We start from the raw sequence: 22962 nt of genomic DNA on the forward strand, positions 1-22962 counted from the left end.
ATCAGACGATGCATCTGAAGATGCGATCCGGACCACTGGTCCAACAGGTCCCACTGAAAGATTCTGGCATGGAACCTGCCGAAAGGAATTGCTTCGTAAGAAGCCACCATCTTTCCCAGTACCCGCGTGCAGTGATGCACCGATACCTGTTTCGGTTTCAGGAGGTCTCTGACTAGAGATGACAGCTCCTTGGCTTTTTCCTCCGGGAGAAAAACTTTTTTCTGGACTGTGTCCAGGATCATACCCAGGAACAGTAGACGTGTCGTCGGAACCAGCTGTGATTTTGGAATATTCAGAATCCAACCGTGCTGGTGTAGCACCTCCTGAGATAGTGCTACTCCCACCAACAACTGCTCCTTGGACCTCGCCTTTATTAGGAGATCGTCCAAGTACGGGATAATTAAAACTCCCTTTCTTCGAAGGAGTATCATCATTTCCGCCATTACTTTGGTAAACACCCTCGGTGCCGTGGAGAGTCCGAACGGCAGCGTCTGGAATTGGTAATGGCAATCCTGTACCACAAATCTGAGGTACTCCTGGTGAGGATAGTAAATGGGGACATGCAGGTAAGCATCCTTGATGTCCAGGGATACCATGTAATCCCCCTCGTCCAGGCTTGCAATAACCGCCCTGAGCGATTCCATCTTGAACTTGAATTTTTTTATGTATGTGTTCAAGGATTTCAAATTTAAAATGGGTCTCACCGAACCGTCCGGTTTCGGTACCACAAACAGTGTGGAATAGTAACCCCGTCCTTGTTGAAGTAGGGGCACCTTGACTATCACCTGCTGGGAATACAGCTTGTGAATTGCCTCTAGCACAGCCTCCCTGCCTGAGGGAGTTGTCGGTAAGGCAGATTTTAGGAACCGGTGGGGTGGAGACGCCTCGAATTCCAGTTTGTACCCTTGAGATACTATTTGCAGGATCCAGGGATCCACCTGTGAGCGAGCCCACTGATCGCTGAAATTTTTGAGGCGGCCCCCCACCGTACCTGGCTCCGTCTGTGGAGCCCCACCGTCATGCGGCGGACTTGGAAGAAGCGGGGGAGGACTTTTGCTCCTGGGAACCTGCTGTTTGTTGCAGCCTTTTTCCCCTACCTCTGCCTCTGGACAGAAAGGACCCGCCTTTTCCACGCCTGTTTTTCTGAGTCCGAAAGGACTGTACTTGATAAAACGGCGCCTTTTTAGGCTGTGAGGGAACATGGGGTAAAAATGCTGACTTCCCAGCAGTTGCTGTGGAAACTGGGTCCGAGAGACCATCCCCGAATAACTACTCACCCTTATAAGGCAAAACTTCCATGTGCCTTTTTGAATCTGCATCCCCTGTCCACTGGCGAGTCCATAAGCCTCTCCTAGCAGAAATGGACAGTGCACTTATTTTAGATGCCAGCCGGCAGATCTCCCTCTGTGCATCTCTCATGTATAAGACTGAGTCTTTAATATGCTCTATGGTTAGCAGAATAGTGTCCCTGTCTAGGGTGTCAATATTTTCTGACAGGGAATCTGACCACGCAGCGGCAGCACTGCACATCCACGCTGACGCAATAGCAGGTCTAAGTATAATGCCTGAGTGTGTATATACAAACTTCAGGATAGCCTCCTGCTTTCTATCAGCAGGCTCCTTGAGGGCGGCCGTATCCGGAGACGGTAGTGCCACCTTTTTAGACAAACGTGTGAGCGCTTTATCCACCCTAGGTGGTGTTTCCCAACGTGACCTATCCTCTGGTGGGAAAGGGAACGCCATAAGTAACTTCTTAGAGATTACCAATCTTTTATCAGGGAAAGCCCACGCTTCTTCACACACTTCATTTAATTGTTCTGATGGGGGAAAGACTACGGGTAGTTTTTTCTCCCCAAACATAATACCCTTTTTAGTGGTACCTGGGTTTATATCAGAAATGTGTAACACCTCTTTCATTGCTTCAATCATGCAACAAATGGCCTTAGTGGACATTAGACTAGACTCATCGTCATCGACACTGGTGTCAGTATCCGTGTCGACATCCGCGTCTGCCATCTGAGGTAGCGGGCGTTTTAGAGCCCCCGATGGCCTTTGAGACGCCTGGACAGGCACGAGCTGAGAAGCCGGCTGTCCCGCATTTGGCATGTCGTCAAATTTTTTGTGTAAGGAGTCGACGCGTGCACGCAATTCCTTCCATAAGTCCATCCACTCAGGTGTCTGCCTCGCAGGGGGTGACATCCCTTCTATATGCAACTGCTCCGCCTCCACCTCATTATCCTCAAACATGTCGACACAGCCGTACCGACACACCGCACACACACAGGGAATGCTCTAACAGAGGACAGGACCCACAAAAGCCCTTTGGGGAGACAGAGTGAGAGTATGCCAGCACACACCAGAGCGCTATATAATGCAGAGACTAACCGAATTATGTCCCCTATAGCTGCTGTTATATATATATATATATATATATATATATATATATATATATATATATATATATATATATATATATATATATATATATATACTGCGCCCAAATTTAGTGCCCCCCCTCTCTTTTTTACCCTTTTCTGTAGTGTAGACTGCAGGGGAGAGCCAGGGAGCTTCCTTCCAGCGGAGCTGTGAGGGAGAAATGGCGCCAGTGTGCTGAAGGAGATAGCTCCACCCCTTTTTCCGCGGACTATTCTCACGCTTTTTTCTGGATTCTGGCAGGGGTAATTATCACATATATAGCCTCTGGGGCTATATATTGTGGTATTTTTGCCAGCCAAGGTCTTTTTATTGCTGCTCAGGGCGCCCCCCCCTAGCGCCCTGCACCCTCAGTGACCGGAGTGTGAAGTGTGTATGAGGAGCAATGGCGCACAGCTGCAGTGCTGTGCGCTACCTTGGTGAAGACTGATGTCTTCTGCCGCCGATTTTCCGGACCTCTTCTTGCTTCTGGCTCTGTAAGGGGGACGGCGGCGCGACTCCGGGACCGAACACCAAGGCCAGTTCCATGCGGTCGGTCCCTCTGGAGCTAATGGTGTCCAGTAGCCTAAGAAGCCCAAGCTAGCTGCAAGCAGGTAGGTTCGCTTCTTCTCCCCTTAGTCCCTCGCTGCAGTGAGCCTGTTGCCAGCAGGTCTCACTGTAAAATAAAAAACCTAAATATATACTTTCTTTCTAGAAGCTCAGGAGAGCCCCTAGTGTGCATCCAACCTCGGCCGGGCACAAAATCTAACTGAGGCTTGGAGGAGGGTCATAGTGGGAGGAGCCAGTGCACACCAGGTGACCTAAAGCTTTCTTTAATTGTGCCCAGTCTCCTGCGGAGCCGCTATTCCCCATGGTCCTTACGGAGTTCCCAGCATCCACTAGGACGTCAGAGAAATAAGATTGTGCTACATTTTGGTGTTGCCATGCCCCTTACTTGTGAGACCACACCCCTTTTCCCGGCGCGCGCCAAAGGATTATGGGAGGGTGCAAATTTATAGTTTGCAGGGGGGCGCCGAACACCCTAGCACCGGCCCTGCATGCACTGCTGCCGACAGATTACTGCACTGTGGGCGCATCTGCGGGTAATCTGAGCTGTGTGTACATGGGCACGATACTGCTAATAGTAGAACTATAAATTCCAGCACCCCTTCCAAGCAGTATGTGTCCTGCTCAGCCATCCGCTGCACCACACGCTGATAGCGGTAATAGGAGCCCGGGGAACGCAGCCACCATGTACCGGGCGCTAAGTAACAGCCACACACCCGTCACCTCTATCACCCACCTTACCTCCCACTACTACGCTCTCCTGTGACATGTCTCTGGGGCGCCTGGGCGCACGGTTGGTTCTATATCGGAGGGGCTGAAGGGACCTTGTGACGTATTGAGGGGAGGAGCTACGTCACCAGGGGGAGGAGCTACGGGCGAACAGGGTACCCGAAAAGTACCCTCGCGGGCTCGCTTCGCTCGCCACGCTTCGGGCACGGTGGCTCGCTCCGCTCCGCTTCGCTCACCACCTAATTACTAAAGGTAATAGTTGGTGGCGTGGATAGTAGAGGAACTATCCCGCTGGCCTAGCTCCTCCCCCTTGCGTCGTAACTCCTCCCCCTTACGGAAAAGGTCCCTTAGCCCACTTGATTCTAGCATCTACTGGTAGGCGGAGCTACAGTGGAGATGACGTCACGTGTGATCTCCTCCCCCGTACTGTAGAACTGATGTCACCAGGAGTGCGCGGGTCGCGCTGGTGTCGTCACGTCGGGCGGAGAAGAGGAGGGAGAGGTCTGGTCGTCGTAGGAAGACAGCTGACTGGGAGCCCCGGCCACCCGCACCTCCGGCACAATGCGGGAGAGCAGGAAGTGATGCGGCAGACATGGTGAGCGGGGGCTGCTTATACCCGGGTTACCCGTTTTGTGTGTGTGGGGTCCTGTGACAGAGAACCGGCCCCCATAAATCTTTCCATACTCCTCCTTGTGTGATGTCATGTAGGGGGTCTCTGATATACGCAGAGCACCTCATTTCCCAACACAGGGCAGCTGCCACCATTATCTATAGTCTGTGCTGTGTACACCTTTTATGCATGTAATGCCATGCCTCCCCTGCCCCTCTGCGGGTTCCCGGTGCCTCCCTTGCCCCTCTGCGGGTTCCCGGTGCCTCCCCTGCCCCTCTGCGGGTTCCCGGTGCCTCCCCTGCCCCTCTGCGGGTTCCCGGTGCCTCCCCTGCCCCTCTGCGGGTTCCCGGTGCCTCCCCTGCCCCTCTGCGGGTTCCCGGTGCCGCCTCTGCCCCTCTGCGGGTACCCGGTGCCGCCTCTGCCCCTCTGCGGGTTCCCGGTGCCGCCTCTGCCCCTCTGCGGGTTCCCGGTGCCGCCCCTCTGCGGGTTCCCGATGCCTCATTCATTCATATTACTGTACGTTTATTTGAAGTGACTAGATCCTGGTTTCACACAGAAAGCAGCACTAGAGTGTCTGTTGACATGTCATGGCTTGTCCTCTGTAATCTGATGTAATCCTTGTTGGAAGAATGGACCTTTATAGAACAAAGTTCTGTTTCATTTTCAATTGCTGCTTTGATGAAAAAATTGTGCAAAATAGCAATTGTTAAAACAGACTATTGTTATTAGCATTTATTTATATAGCAACAGCATATTCATTTGTGCTTTACAGTTAAGAACAAAGCAGTAATAGAGCTAGAATGGGGAGTAGCAAACAAAAAGGTAAGAGGAGGGGAATTCAGTTGTTTTATCACCGCTTTATGTAATGGCCACCTGACGGAGCAATTCAGTTGCTTTTTGCTTTTAGGCACCTATTAGTTATTGTACTTGTCGCACTGAAAAGTACTAGGATTAGCCACGTAAACTAGTCTAAAGTCCTGGTTAGAGCAGCCTAAACCATGTACTTTTCGCCAATTTCTGCTTGGCGCTTAATGAGGGTGTGATCAGAAATATGGGCGCCTGCAGAATTTGTGTCCAATTGAAGCAACAATTGCATTGCTCCATTGGAAACCCAATAGTTAACACTGCAATAAAACAACTGAATTCCCCACAGTATGTCTATTGACTGATATGCTGTTAATTCTGGGTAAATACTGTAATCCACTCACACAAATACTAGTATTTTACAGAATTCATAGAAGTTGTAAGTTAACATAAATCCTTCTAAACATTTAATGATTATGTTGCAAGTGAGGTAAACCAGTTTTGTAGGAATACATAACAATATAGCTCCATTTATGAAGGTTTTATAGTCCTATTAAGTAAACTAGTAAATGTACGCTTGCATTATTTGTGTATGCAGGTCAGAAGATGAAACGTGCAAGCAAGCACAGGGTACCAAAGTGGTGGTTGTCTCAGGGATGGTTAACTGTCTGTGGCCCACAAAGCATACAGGGATATTTCTGTGGGCTCCCACACTATACATTTCACTTTTATTCTGTTCAATCATCAAATTTTTTTGTGTGTTTAGAAATTTTGTATTATTACTTTATAAACTGGTTTCCTAATCGGTTGCTGACACCCACCATGTATGTGTCAGATAGTGATGGCCAACAGTGGGTCACTCAGTTATGGTGCCATCGGTGCTTAATATCGATAGCATGAAACATTCAGTATATAGGTGTGTGTGGGTGGGGGGGGTGAAGGTTTGCACACATCGATTGGCTTGATAGCAGGATAATCAGTGAAGGTGGCGGAGCTTAGCTCTGTTCAGCAAGACATTGCTTCTAAGCCACTAAGGGTGGAGAACCATCAGATCTCTGCCAATAATGACAAAACCATCAAAGGGAAATCATTCATGGTTAAGAATCGATGGGCAATGGCCATCCCTAGTCTCAATACAAAATTTCTCTAACGTCCTAGTGGATGCTGGGGACTCCGTAAGGACCATGGGGAATAGACGGGCTCCGCAGGAGACAGGGCACTTTAAGAAAGAATTTGGATTCTGGTGTGTTCTGGCTCCTCCCTCTATGTCCCTCCTCCAGACCTCAGTTTGAATCTGTGTCCGGACGAGCTGGGTGCTACTTAGTGAGCTCTCCTGAGCTTGCTATAAGAAAGTATTTTGTTAGGTTTTTTATTTTCAGGGAGCTCTGCTGGCAACAGACTCCCTGCATCGTGGGACTGAGGGGAGAGAAGCAGCCCTACTCTCTGCAGATAGGTCTTGCTTCTTAGGCTACTGGACACCATTAGCTCCAGAGGGATCGTACACAGGATCTCACCCTTTGTCGTCCGATCCCGGAGCCGCGCTGCCGTCCCCCTCGCAGAGCCGGAAGACAGAAGCCGGGTGAAAGAAGCAAGAAGACTTCGGAATCGGCGGCAGAAGACTCCAGTCTTCAAACTGAGGTAGCGCACAGCACTGCAGCTGTGCGCCATTGCTCCCACACTACACCCACATACTCCGGTCACTGTAAGGGTGCAGGGGGGGGGGGGGGGGGCGCCCTGGGCAGCAATTAGGACCTCTTGGCAAAAGTGGGCATATATACAGTTGGGCACTGTGTTTATGCATGAGCCCCCGCCAAAAATTGTACATGAAAGCGGGACAGAAGCCTGCCGTCGAGGGGGCGGGGCTTCTTCCTCAGCACTCGCCAGCGCCATGTTTTTTCTCCACAGCACCGCTGAGAGGAAGCTCCCCAGCCTCTCCCCTGCAGTTACACGGTAGAAGAGGGTAAAAAGAGAGGGGGGGCACATAATTAGGCGCAAAAATCAATATAAACAGCAGCTACTGGGTTAACATTAAGTTACTGTGTTATTCCTGGGTTAATAGCGCTGGGGTGTGTGCTGGCATACTCTCTCTCTGTCTCTCCAAAGGGCCTTATGGGGGTATTGTCTTCAGATGAGCATTCCCAGAGTGTGTGGTGTGTCGGTACGTGTGTGTCGAAATGTCTGAGGTAAAAGGCTCCCCTAAGGAGGAGATGGAGCAAATATGTGTGTGAGAGGGTGTCTCCGTCGACAACGCCGACACCTGTTTGGATATGTGAAATTAAGTGCTAAGGTAAATTTATTGCACAAAAGATTAGACAACAGACAGGGAATCTACCCATGTCTGTCCCTATGTCGCAGAGACCTTCAGAGTCTCTCAATGCTCACTATCCAAAATAATAGACACTGATATCGACACGGAGTCTGACTCCAGTGTCGACTACGATAATGCAAAGTTACAGCCAAAATGGCAGGAAAGTATTCAATATATGATTATTGTAATAAAAGATGATTTGCATATCACTGATGACTCATCTGTCCCTGACACAAGGGTACACATGTTTAAGGGGAAGAAAGCTGAGGTAAATTTCCCTCCTCTCATGATGAAAAAGAGCGGGAAACTCCAGAGAAGAGACTGCAGTTTCCCACAAAGAATTTTCAGGGAGTATCCTTTCCCCACTAGGGCCAGGATACGATGGGAATCTTCCCCTAGGGTGTCACGTTTGCCCTAAAGGTAGCCCTGACGTAACAGCTATTCTCAGGGATCCTGCAGATAGCGTGCACATTCTGGTACACTACTCAGACCGGCGATTGTGTCGGCATGGGTTTATAGCGCTGTGGCAGCGTGGACAGGTACCTTATCAGCAGAGATGGAGACCCTAGTATGTATGTGTGTGTGTGTGTGTGTGTGTATATATATATAGATAGATAGATAGATAGAGAGATATATAGAGAGAGAGATATATAGAGATAGATAGAGATAGAGATATATATATATATATATATATATATATATATAGATAGAGATATATAGATAGATAGATAGATAGATAGATAGATAGATAGATAGATATATATATATAGATAGATAGATAGATAGATAGATAGATAGATAGATAGATAGATAGATAGATAGATAGATAGATAGAGATAGATATATATATATAGATAGAGAGATAGATAGAGAGATAGATATATATATATATATGGGCAGAGGGGATCAGGGTTCTCCTTTTCACCAGAGGGACATGTGCTGTATCATGTTTATCCTAACTGGAAGATAATGTGATTTCAACTCTGACTGTTGCCATGCTGAAATAGAGCTTTCTTTGAATTGATTATTGCTGGTGTGCTGGTTTCTTTCCTGTGGCTGAGGAGGGATTCTCATGTTATAGGAACGTCTCATTATACTTTCTATATGGAATTGCAGCACCCGGACTGAACTATGGAAATGTGTGCGGCGTTTCTGTTCTGTTTTTTTATATTTCTCTGACGTCCTAGTGGATGCTGGGAACTCCGTAAGGACCATGGGGAATAGCGGCTCCGCAGGAGACTGGGCACAACTAAGAAAGATTTAGGACTACCTGGTGTGCACTGGCTCCTCCCTCTATGCCCCTCCTCCAGACCTTAGTTAGAATTTTGTGCCCGGCCGAGCTGGTTGCACACTAGGGGCTCTCCTGAGCTCTTAGAAAGAAAGTATATTTAGGTTTTTTATTTTCAGTGAGATCTGCTGGCAACAGACTCACTGCTTCGAGGGACTGAGGGGAGAAGAAGCGAACCTACCTACCTGCTTGCAGCTAGATTGGGCTTCTTAGGCTACTGGACACCATTAGCTCCAGAGGGATCGAACACAGGCCCAGCCTCGGTCGTCCGGTCCCGGAGCCGCGCCGCCGTCCCCCTTGCAGAGCCAGAAGCAAGAAGAACGTCCAGAAAATCGGCGGCTGAAGACTCCGGTCTTCATTAAGGTAGCGCACAGCACTGCAGCTGTGCGCCATTGCTCCCCATGCACACCTCACACTCCGGTCACTGATGGGTGCAGGGCGCTGGGGAGGGGCGCCCTGGGCTGCAATATAAATACCTTAACTTGGCAAAGACTATATATGTGTAAAATCCCCTGCCAAATATATCCTGAAAAAAGCGGGAGAAGTCCGCCGTGAAGGGGGCGGGGCTATCTCCCTCGGCACACTGGCGCCATTTCCTCTCACAGCTCCGCTGGAAGGACGCTCCCCAGGCTCTCCCCTGCAGTTTCCAGGCTCAATAGGGTAAAAAAGAGAGGGGGGGCACTAAATTTAGGCGCAAATTGTGTATTATAGCAGCTATAGGGGAAAAATCACTGTGTGTAGTGGGTATCCCTGTATTATATAGCGCTCTGGTGTGTGCTGGCATACTCTCTCTCTGTCTCCCCAAAGGACTTTGTGGGGTCCTGTCCTCAGTCAGAGTATTCCCTGTGTGTGTGCGGTGTCGGTACGGCTGTGTCGACATGTTTGATGAGGAGGCTTATGTGGAGGCGGAGCAGGTGCCGATAAATGTGAGGTCACCCCCTACGGGGTCGACACCTGAATGGATGGACATGTGGAAGGAATTACGCGACAGTGTCAACTCCTTACATAAAAGGTTTGACGACATAGCAGATGTGGGACAGCCGGCTGCTCAGCCTGTGCCTGCCCAGGCGTCTCAAAAGCCATCAGGGGCTCTAAAACGCCCACTACCTCAGATGGCAGACACAGATGTCGACACGGATACTGACTCCAGTGTCGACGACGATGAGACTAGTGTACATTCCAATAGAGCCATTTGTTATATGATTACGGCAATGAAAAATGTGTTGCACATTTCTGATATTACCCCAGGTACCACAAAAAAGGGTATTATGTTTGGGGAGAAAAAGCTACCAGTGGTGTTTCCCCATCTGATGAATTAAATGAAGTATGTGAAGAAGCGTGGGCTTCCCCCGATAAGAAACTGGTAATTTCAAAAAAGTTACTAATGGCGTACCCTTTCCCGCCAGAGGACAGGTCACGTTGGGAGACATCTCCTAGGGTGGATAAAGCGCTCACACGTCTGTCTAAAAAGGTGGCACTACCGTCTCCAGACACGGCCGCCCTAAAGGAACCTGCGGATAGAAAGCAGGAGGCTATCCTGAAGTCTGTATATACACACTCAGGAATTATACTGAGACCGGCTATTGCTTCAGCATGGATGTGCAGTGCTGCAGCTGCGTGGTCAGATTCCCTGTCGGAAAACATTGATACCCTAGATAGGGACACTATATTGCTAACCGTAGAGCATATTAAAGACGCTGTCTTATACATGAGAGATGCACAGAGGGATATTTGCCGGCTGGCATCTAAAATAAACGCAATGTCCATTTCTGCCAGGAGAGGATTGTGGACTCGGCAGTGGACAGGAGATGCAGATTCTAAAAGGCACATGGAAGTTTTGCCTTACAAGGGTGAGGAGTTGTTTGGGGATGGTCTCTCGGACCTCGTTTCCACAGCGACAGCTGGGAAGTCAGCATTTTTACCCCATGTTCCCTCACAGCCAAAGAAAGCACCGTATTATCAGGTACAGTCCTTTCGGCCCCAGAAAGGCAAGCGGGTTAGAGGCGCGTCCTTTCTACCCAGAGGCAAAGGTAGAGGGAAAAAGCTGCAACATACAGCCAGTTCCCAGGAACAAAAGTCCTCCCCCCGCTTCCTCTAAGTCCACCGCATGACGCTGGAGCTCCACAGGCGGAGCCAGGTATGGTGGGGGCCCGTCTCAAGAACTTCAGCGACCAGTGGGCTCGCTCACGGGTGGATCCCTGGATTCTACAAGTAGTATCTCAGGGGTACAAGCTGGAATTCGAGACGTCTCCCCCTCGCCGTTTCCTCAAATCTGCCTTGCCGACAGCTCCCCCGGACAGGGAGGCAGTGCTGGAGGCGATTCACAAGCTGTATTCTCAGCAGGTGATAATCAAGGTACCCCTCCTTCAACAGGGACGGGGTTACTATTCCACAATGTTTGTAGTACCGTAACCGGATGGTTCGGTGAGACCCATTTTAAATTTAAAATCCTTGAACACTTATATAAGAAGGTTCAAGTTCAAGATGGAATCACTCAGGGCGGTGATTGCAAGCCTGGACGAGGGGGATTACATGGTATCACTGGACATCAAGGATGCTTACCTGCATGTCCCCATTTACCCTCCTCACCAGGAGTACCTCAGATTTGTGGTACAGGACTGTCATTACCAATTCCAGACGTTGCCGTTTGGTCTGTCCACGGCACCGAGGGTATTTACCAAGGTAATGGCCGAAATGATGATACTCCTTCGAAAAAAGGGAGTTTTAATTATCCCGTACTTGGACGATCTCCTTATAAAGGCAAGGTCCAGGGAACAGTTGTTGATCGGAGTAGCACTTGCTCGGGAAGTGCTACAACAGCACGGCTGGATCCTGAATTTTCCAAAGTCGCAGCTGGTTCCTACAACGCGTCTACTGTTCCTGGGGATGGTTCTGGACACGGAACAGAAAAAAGTGTTTCTCCCGGAGGAGAAGGCCAAGGAGTTGTCATCTCTAGTCTGAGACCTCCTAAAACCAAAACATGTGTCGGTGCACCATTGCACGCGAGTCCTGGGAAAGATGGTGGCTTCTTACGAAGCAATTCCTTTCGGAAGGTTCCATGCAAGGATCTTTCAGTGGGATCTGTTGGACAAGTGGTCCGGGTCGCATCTTCACATGCATCGGCGGATAACCCTGTCTCCAAGGACCAGGGTGTCGCTGTTGTGGTGGCTGCAGAGTGCTCATCTTCTAGAGGGCCGCAGATTCGGCATACAGGACTGGGTCCTGGTGACCACGGATGCCAGCCTTCGAGGTTGGGGGGCAGTCACACAGGGAAGAAACTTCCAAGGACTATGGACAAGTCAGGAGACTTCCCTACACCTAAATATTCTGGAACTAAGGGCCATTTACAATGCCCTAAGTCAGGCAAGACCCCTGCTTCAACACCAGCCGGTGCTGATCCAGTCAGACAACATCACGGCGGTCGCCCATGTAAACTGACAGGGCGGCACAAGAAGCAGGATGGCGATGGCAGAAGCCACAAGGATTCTCCGATGGGCGGAAAATCACGTGATAGCACTGTCAGCAGTGTTCATTCCGGGAGTGGACAACTGGGAAGCAGACTTCCTCAGCAGGCACGACCTCCACCCGGGAGAGGGGGGACTTCATCCAGAAGTCTTCAAGCTGATTGTAAATCGCTGGGAACGGCCACAGGTGGACATGATGGCGTCCCGCCTCAACAAAAAGCTAAAAAAATATTGCGCCAGGTCAAGGGACCCTCAGGCGATAGCTGTGGACGCTCTAGTGACACCGTGGGTGTACCAGTCGGTTTATGTGTTCCCTCCTCTGCCTCTCATACCCAAGGTACTGAGAATAATGAGAGGAGTAAGAACTATACTTGTGGTTCCGGATTGGCCAAGAAGAGCTTGGTACCCAGAACTTCAAAAATGATCTCAGGGGACCCATGGCCTCTGCCGCTCAGACAGGACATGCTGCTGCAGGGACCCTGTCTGTTCCAAGACTTACCGCGGCTGCGTTTGACGGCATGGCGGTTGTACGCCGGATCCTGAAGGAAAAGGGCATTCCGGAGGAAGTCATCCCTACGCTGATTAAAGCTAGGAAGGAGGTGACCGCAAACCATTATCACCACATTTGGCGAAAATATGTTGCGTGGTGTGAGGCCAGAAGGGCCCCAACGGAGGAATTTCAGCTGGGTCGATTTCTGCACTTCCTACAGTCAGGGGTGACTATGGGCCTAAAATTGGGTTCCATTAAGGTCCAGATTTCGGCTCTGTCGATTTTCTTCCAAAAAGAACTGGCTTCACTGCCTGAAGTTCAGACGTTTGTTAAAGGAGTGCTGCATATTCAGCCCCCTTTTGTGCCTCCAGTGGCACCTTGGGATCTCAACGTGGTGTTGAGTTTCCTTAAGTCACATTGGTTTGAGCCACTTAAAACCGTGGAACTAAAATATCTCACGTGGAAAGTGGTCATGCTGTTGGCCTTGGCTTCGGCCAGGCGTGTGTCAGAATTGGCGGCTTTGTCATGTAAAAGCCCTTATCTGATTTTCCATATGAAAAGGGCGGAATTGAGGACTCGTCCCCAATTTCTTCCTAAGGTGGTATCAGCTTTTCATTTGAACCAACCTATTGTGGTGCCTGCGGCTACTAAGGACTTGGAGGATTCCAAGTTGCTGGACGTAGTCAGAGCCCTGAAAATCTATGTTTCCAGGACGGCTGGAGTCAGGAAAACTGACTCGCTATTTATCCTGTATGCGCCCAACAAGCTGGGTGCTCCTGCTTCAAAGCAGTCTATTGCTCGCTGGATCTGTAGTACGATTCAACTTGCACATTCTGCGGCTGGACTGCCGCATCCTAAATCTGTAAAAGCCCATTCCACGAGGAAAGTGGGCTCTTCTTGGGCGGCTGCCCGGGGGGTCTCGGCTTTACAACTTTGCCGAGGTGCTACTTGGTCGGGTTCAAACACATTTGCTAAATTCTACAAGTTTGATACCCTGGCTGAGGAGGACCTTGAGTTTGCTCATTCGGTGCTGCAGAGTCATCCGCACTCTCCCGCCCGTTTGGGAGCTTTGGTATAATCCCCATGGTCCTTACGGAGTCCCCAGCATCCACTAGGACGTCAGAGAAAATAAGATTTTACTCACCGGTAAATCTATGTCTCGTAGTCCGTAGTGGATGCTGGGCGCCCATCCCAAGTGCGGATTGTCTGCAATACTTGTATATAGTTATTGCCTAACTAAAGGGTTATTGTTATGAGCCATCTGTTCGTGAGGCTCAGTTGTTATTCATACTGTTAACTGGGTATAGTATTACGAGTTGTACGGTGTGATTGGTGTGGCTGGTATGAGTCTTACCCGGATTCCAAAATCGTTTCCTTATTGTGTCAGCTCTTCCGGGCACAGTTTCCTAACTGAGGTCTGGAGGGGCATAGAGGGAGGAGCCAGTGCACACCAGGTAGTCCTAAATCTTTCTTAGTTGTGCCCAGTCTCCTGCGGAGCCGCTATTCCCCATGGTCCTTACGGAGTTCCCAGCATCCACTACGGACTACGAGAAATAGATTTACCGGTGAGTAAAATCTTATTATATATATATATATATATATATATATATATATATATATATATATATATATATATATATATATATATATATATATATATACACATACATATATATATATATATACACATACATATATATATATATATATATATATACATACATACCCAAAGAGACATGAGTTTACTGGGTCCTAGAGACAAAGCTATGTCGATTTCTGCTTGACGTGTCCTGTAGAATATGCAATGGACAGATGATGCCGACTTAAGAGGCATATGGAAGGTTGAGGATTGTGTGGAGAAGGGTTCTCGGACCTGGTCTCCACAGCTATAGCTGGTAATTCTGATATTTTGCCTTATATTCCTGCACAGCCTAGGAAAGCACGACATTATCAAATGCAGCCTTTCGAACAAAGAAACAAGAAAGTCCGAGGTGCGTCCTTTCTTGCCAGAGGCGGGGGCAGAGGAAAGAAGCTGCACAACACAGCTAGTTCCCAGGAACAGAAGTCCCCAGCCTCTACAAAATCCACCGCATGTCGCTGGGCTCCACAGGCGGAGCTAGGCCTGGTGGGGGCACGCCTTCGTAAGTTCAGCCACAAGTGGGTTCACTCCCTGTTAGATCCCTGGGCAATAGATATTGTGTCTCAGGGATATAAACTGGACTTTGAGGAGATGCCCCGTCACCGACGGCCTTGCCGGCTTCCCCCCACGAGAGGGAAACCGTGTTAACTGCAATTCACAAATTGTATCTTCAACAGGTGGTGGTCAAGGTTCCCCTCCGTCAACAAGGAGGGGGTTATTATTCGACCATGTTGTAGTCCCGAAACCAGACGGTTCGGTCAGACCCATATTGAATTTAAAATCCCTGAACATATACCTGAAAAGGTTCAAGTTCAAGATGGAATCGCTAAGAGCGGTCATTGCAAGCCTGAATACCTTCATGTCCCCATTTATCCACCTCATCAGGTGTACCTCAGAATTGCGGTACGGGATTGTCATTACCAATTTCAGTCGTTGCCGTTTGGTCTCTCCACGGCCCCGAGAATATTCACCAAGGTAATGGCGGAAATGATGGTGCTCCTGCGGAAGCAAGGTGTCACTATTATCACGTACTTGGACGATCTCATAAAAGCGAGATCAAGAGAGCAGTTGCTGAACAGCGTATCACTTTCTCTGGAAGTGTAACGGAAACACGGCTGGATTCTATATATTCCAAAGTCGCAGTTGGTTCCTACAGCTCATCTGCCTCTCCTAGGCATGATCCTAGACACAGACCAGAAAAGGGTTTATCTCCCGATAGAGAGAGCTCAGTAGCTCGTGACACTGGTCAGGAATCTATTAAAACCAAAACAGGTGTCCGTGCATCACTGTACTCGAGTCCTGGGAAGGATGGTGGCATCATACGAGGCCATTCCCTTCGGCAGGTTCCATGCGAGGACCTTCCAATGGGACTTACTGGACAAGTGGTCCGGATCACATCTTCAGATGCATCGGTTAATCACCCTATCCCCCAGGGCCAGGGTGTCTCTCCTGTGGTGGCTGCAGAGTGCTCACCTTCTCGAAGGTCGCAGATTCGGCATTCAGGAATGGGTCCTGGTGACCACGGATGCAAGCCTCCGAGGGTGGGGGGCAGTCACACAGGGAAGAAATTTCCAAGGGCTGTCGTCAAGTCAGGAGACTTGCCTTCACATCAACATCCTGGAACTAAGGGCCATATACAACGCCCTACGTCAAGTGGAGTCCCTGCTTCGCGACCAACCGGTTCTGATTCAGTCAGACAACATCACCGCAGTGGTTCATGTAAACCGCCAAGGCGGCACAAGGAGCAGGGTGGTGATGGTAGAAGCCACCAGAATTCTTCGCTGGGCGGAGAATCACGTAAGCGCACTGTCAGCGGTGTTCATTCTGGGAGTGGACAACTGGGAAGCAGACTTCCTCAGCAGGCACGACCTCCACCCGGGAGAGTGGGGACTTCATCAAGAAGTCTTCACGCAGATTGCAAGTCGGTGGGAACTGCCACAGGTGGACACGATGGTATCCTGCCTCAACAAAAAGCTGCAGAGATATTGCGCCAGGTCAAGAAACCCTCAGGCGATAACTGTGGACGCACTGGTGACACCGTGGGTGTTCCCGTCGGTCTATGTATTTCATCCTCTTCCTCTCATACCCAAGGTGCTGAGAATCATAAGGAAACGAGGAGTGAGAACAATACTCATTGTTCCGGATTGGCCAAGAAGGACTTGGTATCCAGATCTGCAAGAAATGCTCACAGCGGACCCGTGGCCTCTGCCTCTAGGACAGGACTTGTGCAACAAGGGCCCTGTCTGTTCCAAGACTTACCGCGGCTGCGTTTGACGGCATGGCGGTTGAACGCCGGATCCTAGCAGAAAAAGGCATTCCGGATGAGGTCATTCCTACGCTGATAGAGGCTAGGAAGGATGTGACAGCTCAACATGATCACCGTATATGGTGAAAATATGTGGCTTGGTGTGAGGCCAGGAATGCCCATACGGAGGAATTCCAGCTGGGCCTTTTCCTTCACTTCCTACAGTCGGGAGTGACTTTGGGCCTTAAATTGGGTTCCATTAAGGTTCAGATTTCGGCCTTATCCATTTTATTTAAAAAAGAACTGGCTTCTCTGCCTGAAGTTCAGACGTTTGTAAAGGGAGTGCTGCATGTTCAGCCCACTTTTGTGCCTCCAGTGGCACCTTGGGATCTTAACGTGGTGTTGAGTTTCCTGAAATCACACTGGTTTGAACCACTCAAAACGATGGAAGTAAAATATCTCACGTGGAAGGTGGTCATGCTATTAGCCTTGGCTTCGGCTAGGCGTGTTGCAGAATTGGCGGCTTTGTCACATAAAAGCCCTTATCTGGTTTTCCATGCGGATAGAGCAGAATTGCGGACCCGCCCACAATTTCTGCCGAAAGTGGTTTCATCCTTTCATATAAACCAACCTATTGTGGTGCCTGTGGCTACTACTGACTTGGAGGATTCCGAGTCACTGGATGTAGTCGGGGCTTTGAAGGTTTATGTAGCCAGAACGGCTAAGGTCAGGAAAACAGAATCTTTGTTTATCCTGTATGCTTCCAACAAGCTTGGGGCGCCTGCTTCAAAGCAAACTATTGCTCGCTGGATCTGTAACACGATTCAGCAGGCTCATTCTGCGGCTGGGTTGCCGCTGCCTAAATCAGTTAAGGTCCATTCCACAAGGAAGGTGGGCTCTTCTTGGGCGGCTGCCCGAGGGGTCTCGGCATTACAGCTTTGCCGAGCAGCTACTTGGTCAGGTTCAAACACCTTTGCAAAGTTCTTCAAGTTTGATACCCTGGCTGAGGAGGACCTTGTGTTTGCTCATTCGGTGCTGCAGAGTCATCCGCACTCTCCCGCCCGTTTGGGAGCTTTGGTATAATCCCCATGGTCCTTACGGAGTCCCCAGCATCCACTAGGACGTTAGAGAAAATAAGATTTTACTTACCGGTAATTCTATTTCTCGTAGTCCGTAGTGGATGCTGGGCGCCCGTCCCAAGTGCGGACTTCTTCTGCAATACTTGTATATAGTTATTGCTTAAATAAGGGTTATGTTATGGTTGCATCAGGGTTGATCTGATGCTCCGTTGTTGTTCATACTGTTAACTGGGTATGTTTATCACAAGTTATACGATGTGATTGGTATGAGTCTTGCCCTGGATTCCAAAATCCTTTCCTTGTACTGTCAGCTCTTCCGGGCACAGTTTCTCTAACTGAGGTCTGGAGGAGGGACCTAGAGGGAGGAGCCAGAACACACCAGAATCCAAATTCTTTCTTAAAGTGCCCTGTCTCCTGCGGAGCCTGTCTATTCCCCATGGTCCTTACGGAGTCCCCAGCATCCACTACGGACTACGAGAAATAGATTTACCGGTAAGTAAAATCTTATTTTCCCTCTAATATATTAAGTAGAATACCATTCCCCAATAATACGGATAATGTTAATTTTAGCACCCTGCACCTTGCAAAACCTGTACAGTTCCTCTTTCCTGCCTGGGGTGTTGATCTCCGCTGTGGTGTGTTTAGTACAGTCTGGTCGGTGTCTCAGTGCTGAGTAACAGACCAGACTGTGCTAGAAGCTCCAAAACAGAGCGTGACTCCCGAGGCAGGAAGGAGGAATTGTATCGGGTTTGAAAGGTACAGGGTACACTAAATACCTCTTTTCCACCAAAGTCCTGGGTTTGACCTGAGATTTGGGACACAGTTCCAAAGTAGGTCAGAACCGATAAAGACCTCTTCACCACGGCACTGATCTGTGTTCCTGGATCAGCGCTTTTCACACTGCACGCAGGTGCTGGCGCTTGGAGATGACATCATCTTCTTGCGCCGGAATGAGTCTTTCCCCATGCTGTAATTGGGACCCAGGTGGGGGACGACCCAGGTTACTCATTAACACTGCTGCTCACCTGGGTCCTTCCAGTGTAAAACCCTGCTGGGTACCGGGAGGATTCCTGGGTGACTGGGCTCGAGTGGAGCTGTTTCCACTGACAAAAAGCCTGGGCTGTTGCGAATTCATGTGCAGTAACCCAGGATTTTCAAGTCAATGAGAAAAGGGGTAGAAAAGAGTTATAAGTGTTATATGCACCTTATTTAGTATATAATGGTTGCCCTCATCATAAGTATATTGTGATTCCTTACTTTTTGAATGACCAGATATCTCGAACAGCATGTAGTGTGAGTTATCGCACTTGTCACAGCCACCTCGTTGTTTTCTGGGCATTTGAACCTGCTAATTAGTAAATCCTGGTATTTCTGTTCTTCTAATGGGAAAAAGATTGTTGGTGCTTTGATGTTCTGTTGTGTTATAAAGTCTGGATTCTTAGCAGGTTTTAGTAAATCAGCGGGATGCAATACAGGTGTATCCACGTACATCTAGCCTCCCTGCATGTTAAACAGCTCTTTAGTTATGCCACAACCTGGGACATTGAGCATGGGTTGAAACGGGTTTTCAATACATACCCCAGTTCACACACAGGTGATGACCCGGGTTATTCCTGGGTTGTCACCCTGCACATGGGGCCCGGGTCTTCCAACTTACAATGGGCGCTTGGAGACTATGGGGGTCATTCCTAGTTGATCGTTAGCTGCCATTGTTCACTACGTAGCAATTGGTGAAAAAAATGGCTAATCTGCGCTTGCGTATGGTCCGCAATGCGCACGCGCGTCGTACGGGTACAAAGTCCATTGTGGTTTTGCACTGGTTCTAGCGACGAATCCAATCGCACAGACGGTCACAGGGTGATTGACAGAAAGTGGGCCTTTCTGGGTGTCAACTGACCGTTTTCAGGGAGTGCTTAGAAAAACTCAGGCGTGTCGGGGAAAACGCAGGCGTGGCTGGGCGTTCGCTGGGTGGGTGTGTCACGTCAAAAGCCGCCCCTCCGTCATTAGAATCAATGCACAGGATAAGTAACTACAGGGCTGGTCTTGTTTTGCACAAAAAGATTTTGCAGGCGCTCTGCTGCACAAGCATTCACACTACTGCAAAGCGTAAATACACTCCCCAGTGGACGGCAACAATGCGTTTGCACGGCTGCTAAAAACTGCTAGCGAGCGATCAACTCGGAATGACCCCCTATATCACCTCCAGGTGCTACTATCCAATTAATTTTTTAGGTGTGACCCAGGTCATTCCTTTCAGACATAATCCGAACAAGTTTGATGCGCATGCACCACAAAAATCCTAGGGTTTTGGCTTATGGGGGTAATTCAGAGTTGATCGCAGCATAAAATGTGTTAGCAGTTGGGCAAAACCATGTGCACTGCAGGGGAGGCAGATATAACATGTGCAGAGAGAGTTAGATTTGGGTGTGGTGTGTTCAATCTGCAATCTAAATTGCAGTGTAAAAATAAAGCAGCCAGTATTTACCCTGTACAGAAACAAAATAACCCACCCAAATCTAACTCTCTGCACAAGACAAAGCACCTAAGGGGGTAAACCAGAGTTGATCGCAGCAGCAAATTTGTTAGCAGTTGGCAAAACACTGGGGGTAATTCCAAGTTGATCGCAGCAGGAATATTTTTTTAGCAGTTGGGCAAAACCATGTGCACTGCAGGGGGAGGCAGATATAACATGTGCAGAGAGAGTTAGATTTGGGTGGGTTATATTGTTTCTGTGCAGAGTAAATACTGGCTGCTCTATTTTTACACTGCAATTTTGATTTCAGTTTACACACACCCCACCCAAATCTAACTCTCTGCACATATATCTGCCTCCCCTGCAGTGCACATGGTTCTAACTCTCTCTGCACATGTTAGATTTGAAGAACCAAAAAATGACTGTTTTGCGCTAAAATACTAAATGGTGCATATATGAATGAAAACTCCTGTATAATATACAGTCTCCCTTATCCAAAATGCTTGGGACCAGAGGTATTTTGGATATCGGATTTTTCCGTATTTTGGAATAATTGCATACCATAAGGAGATATCATGGTGATGGGACCTAAATCTAAGCACAGAATGCATTTATGTTACATATACATCTAATACACACAGCCTGAAGGTCATTTTAGCCAATATTTTTTATAACTTTGTGCATTAAACAAAGTGTGTGTACATTCACACAATTCATTTATGTTTCATATACACCTTATATACACAGCCTGAAGGTCATTTAATACAATATTATTAATAACTTTGTGTATTAAACAAAGTTTGTGTACATTGAGCCATCAGAAAACAAAGGTTTCACTATCTCACTCAAAGTCCGTATTTCGGAATATTCCGTATTTCGGAATATATGGATATGGGATACTCAACCTGTATAACCATCTGATTTATTTATTCAATAAAAAAAATATATATAAAAAGATTGGGTAACGTTCTGCTTTTACTATATAAAATTCATGTGTACAAGTCAAATACTTTTCCTAATTGCTATAACAATGGAAAACACCTGATAAATATTACCACATGTAGTATGAATACTTATGAACACTCTAGATCAGGCATTCCCAACCACGGTCCTCAAGGTACACCAACAGTGCAGGTTTTAGTGATATCCAGGCTTCAGCACAGATGGTTAAAGCAAAATAACTGAAGTACTAATTAAGTCACCTGTGTTCAAGCATGGCTATCACTAAAACCAGGACTGTTAGTGTGCCTTGAGGACCGTGGTTGGGAAACACTGCTCTAGATAGTATCCAATCTTAAGTATACATCTTTCATAAAGTGCAATTTAACTTTAAAATGTTATCCATATATATATTGTTGAAACAACTGTGTTTAAAGATGCTGTCCCAAATTGTGGTTACCACTCATATGCTGTATGCACACAGCTTATTGTTCCATAATATATGTTTCTTAAAATGGTATGAAAACTTTTGCACACTCGTATGCTTTTCAGTTTTAAGGTGCAGTCTCTTGTATATACAAGCAGTGGCACTATGTATGGTGTCCCACGTTATGTGCAAACGATCCTGAGAGCACTTGTCCCGTAATGTGATTGCTGCTTATGTGCTGTGTATGGCAGCTTACCACTGCAGCCCAACTGGCTGTTTTGCGGGATCTTGCGCTGCACTCAGCGGTGTATGGTGCTGTCTCTCACCCGTCTATGTCCGCTCAACAGAGCACGGGAAGCTGGAGCCGCTTGTATGAGGACAGCTGTGCAGATCTGACTCCCCGTCAGCTGGTTGGCCGCGTCCTCGTTGCAGAAGACCCAGCCGGGAAAATGTGTGCAAACCACTGTTATTCTATTCCTTGGAATAACGGAGTGATTGTTTTCCTCCGTGGCTATCGCTGGGGGGGAGGGGGGGGGGGGCAAAATGGAGCAATTCAATTGTTGCTCCGTTTAGATGCATAGCTACAGGGGTGACATTTCTTCTCACAGCTTCCTGAGGCTGTTTGGGTGCCCTAACCAGGACTAGTCACAGCTAAACCCATCTATTTTGTAGCATGTTCCAACATCAGGTGTAAGATGGTGGGGCTGGTAAAAACATGGTCAGACATTGAGGTGCGTAGTGTGATCAGATTTCCAGGTCTAAAGAGAACACCAGCAGCTGAAAACTGTCACCAAGTGTTTGAGGTATATGGTGGTAACATCATGTCATGGAAACAGATTTGGGTGTGGTGCACTGCATTTGATAACGGCAGGACAGACGTTCAAGTTGAGCAGCGATCCGTCCGGCCAAGCACGTCCACCACAGGCAGTGCACCAAACCTGATTCCATGACCTGATGTTATCACCGTACTCCTCGACAAGTTGGCGATAAGTTTCAGCTGCTGATGTCATGTCACAGAAACAGGTTTGGGTTTAGTGAGGGGAAGCGGTAGTCTACCTGCTCTGGCCTGATGTGAAATTAGAATGAAATGGAGAACATTACACACGTGAGGTCTTGTTACCTTCCTTATTGAACCACTCTCGTTCATTAATTATCCTTGTGTTTACTCACAACACTGGCACTCGTTTCATCTTTCAATTGTCAGTGACTGTTATTTATTACTTTCTGGTTATGCGATCTTCCTGCCTATAAGACACGTACAGCTGTATGTATGTACCATGTTGGTAATTTTTTTTATGAAAGCAGAAATACTGTAGTTTAAAAGGTACAACCAATCTGGTTTTTGCCTTTTTAAGCTATTGCCGCCTTAAAATAAAAGGCCAGACGCGCCAGAATCTTGACAATGCCTGCATTTCTCAGGCAATTACATATCCCTCTATGGAGGGTATTCAATTAAGTGCCGTTCTTTCGACCAGTCGAAAAAACGGC

The 22962-nt window shown here is 48.2% G+C and overlaps 2 protein-coding genes across 2 annotated transcripts in view; one reads left to right on the forward strand and one right to left on the reverse strand.

Moving 5' to 3' along the window:
- LYRM1 (LYR motif containing 1) overlaps positions 1-3847 on the reverse strand; it is a 61315-nt gene extending 57468 nt beyond the window's left edge. The window contains exon 1 of the mRNA XM_063934426.1: positions 3721-3847. The gene's annotated coding sequence lies outside the window, so the exon portion shown is untranslated. The remainder of the gene's footprint in view (positions 1-3720) is intronic.
- Positions 3848-4086: 239 nt separating this feature from the next.
- DCUN1D3 (defective in cullin neddylation 1 domain containing 3) overlaps positions 4087-22962 on the forward strand; it is a 135582-nt gene continuing 116706 nt past the window's right edge. The window contains exon 1 of the mRNA XM_063934425.1: positions 4087-4303. Coding sequence (XP_063790495.1) covers positions 4146-4303 — 158 coding nt within the window. The 5' untranslated portion in view covers positions 4087-4145. The remainder of the gene's footprint in view (positions 4304-22962) is intronic.

The sequence above is a fragment of the Pseudophryne corroboree genome, chromosome 7, assembly GCF_028390025.1.
Source record: "Pseudophryne corroboree isolate aPseCor3 chromosome 7, aPseCor3.hap2, whole genome shotgun sequence".
NCBI classification, from domain to species: Eukaryota; Metazoa; Chordata; class Amphibia; order Anura; family Myobatrachidae; genus Pseudophryne; species Pseudophryne corroboree.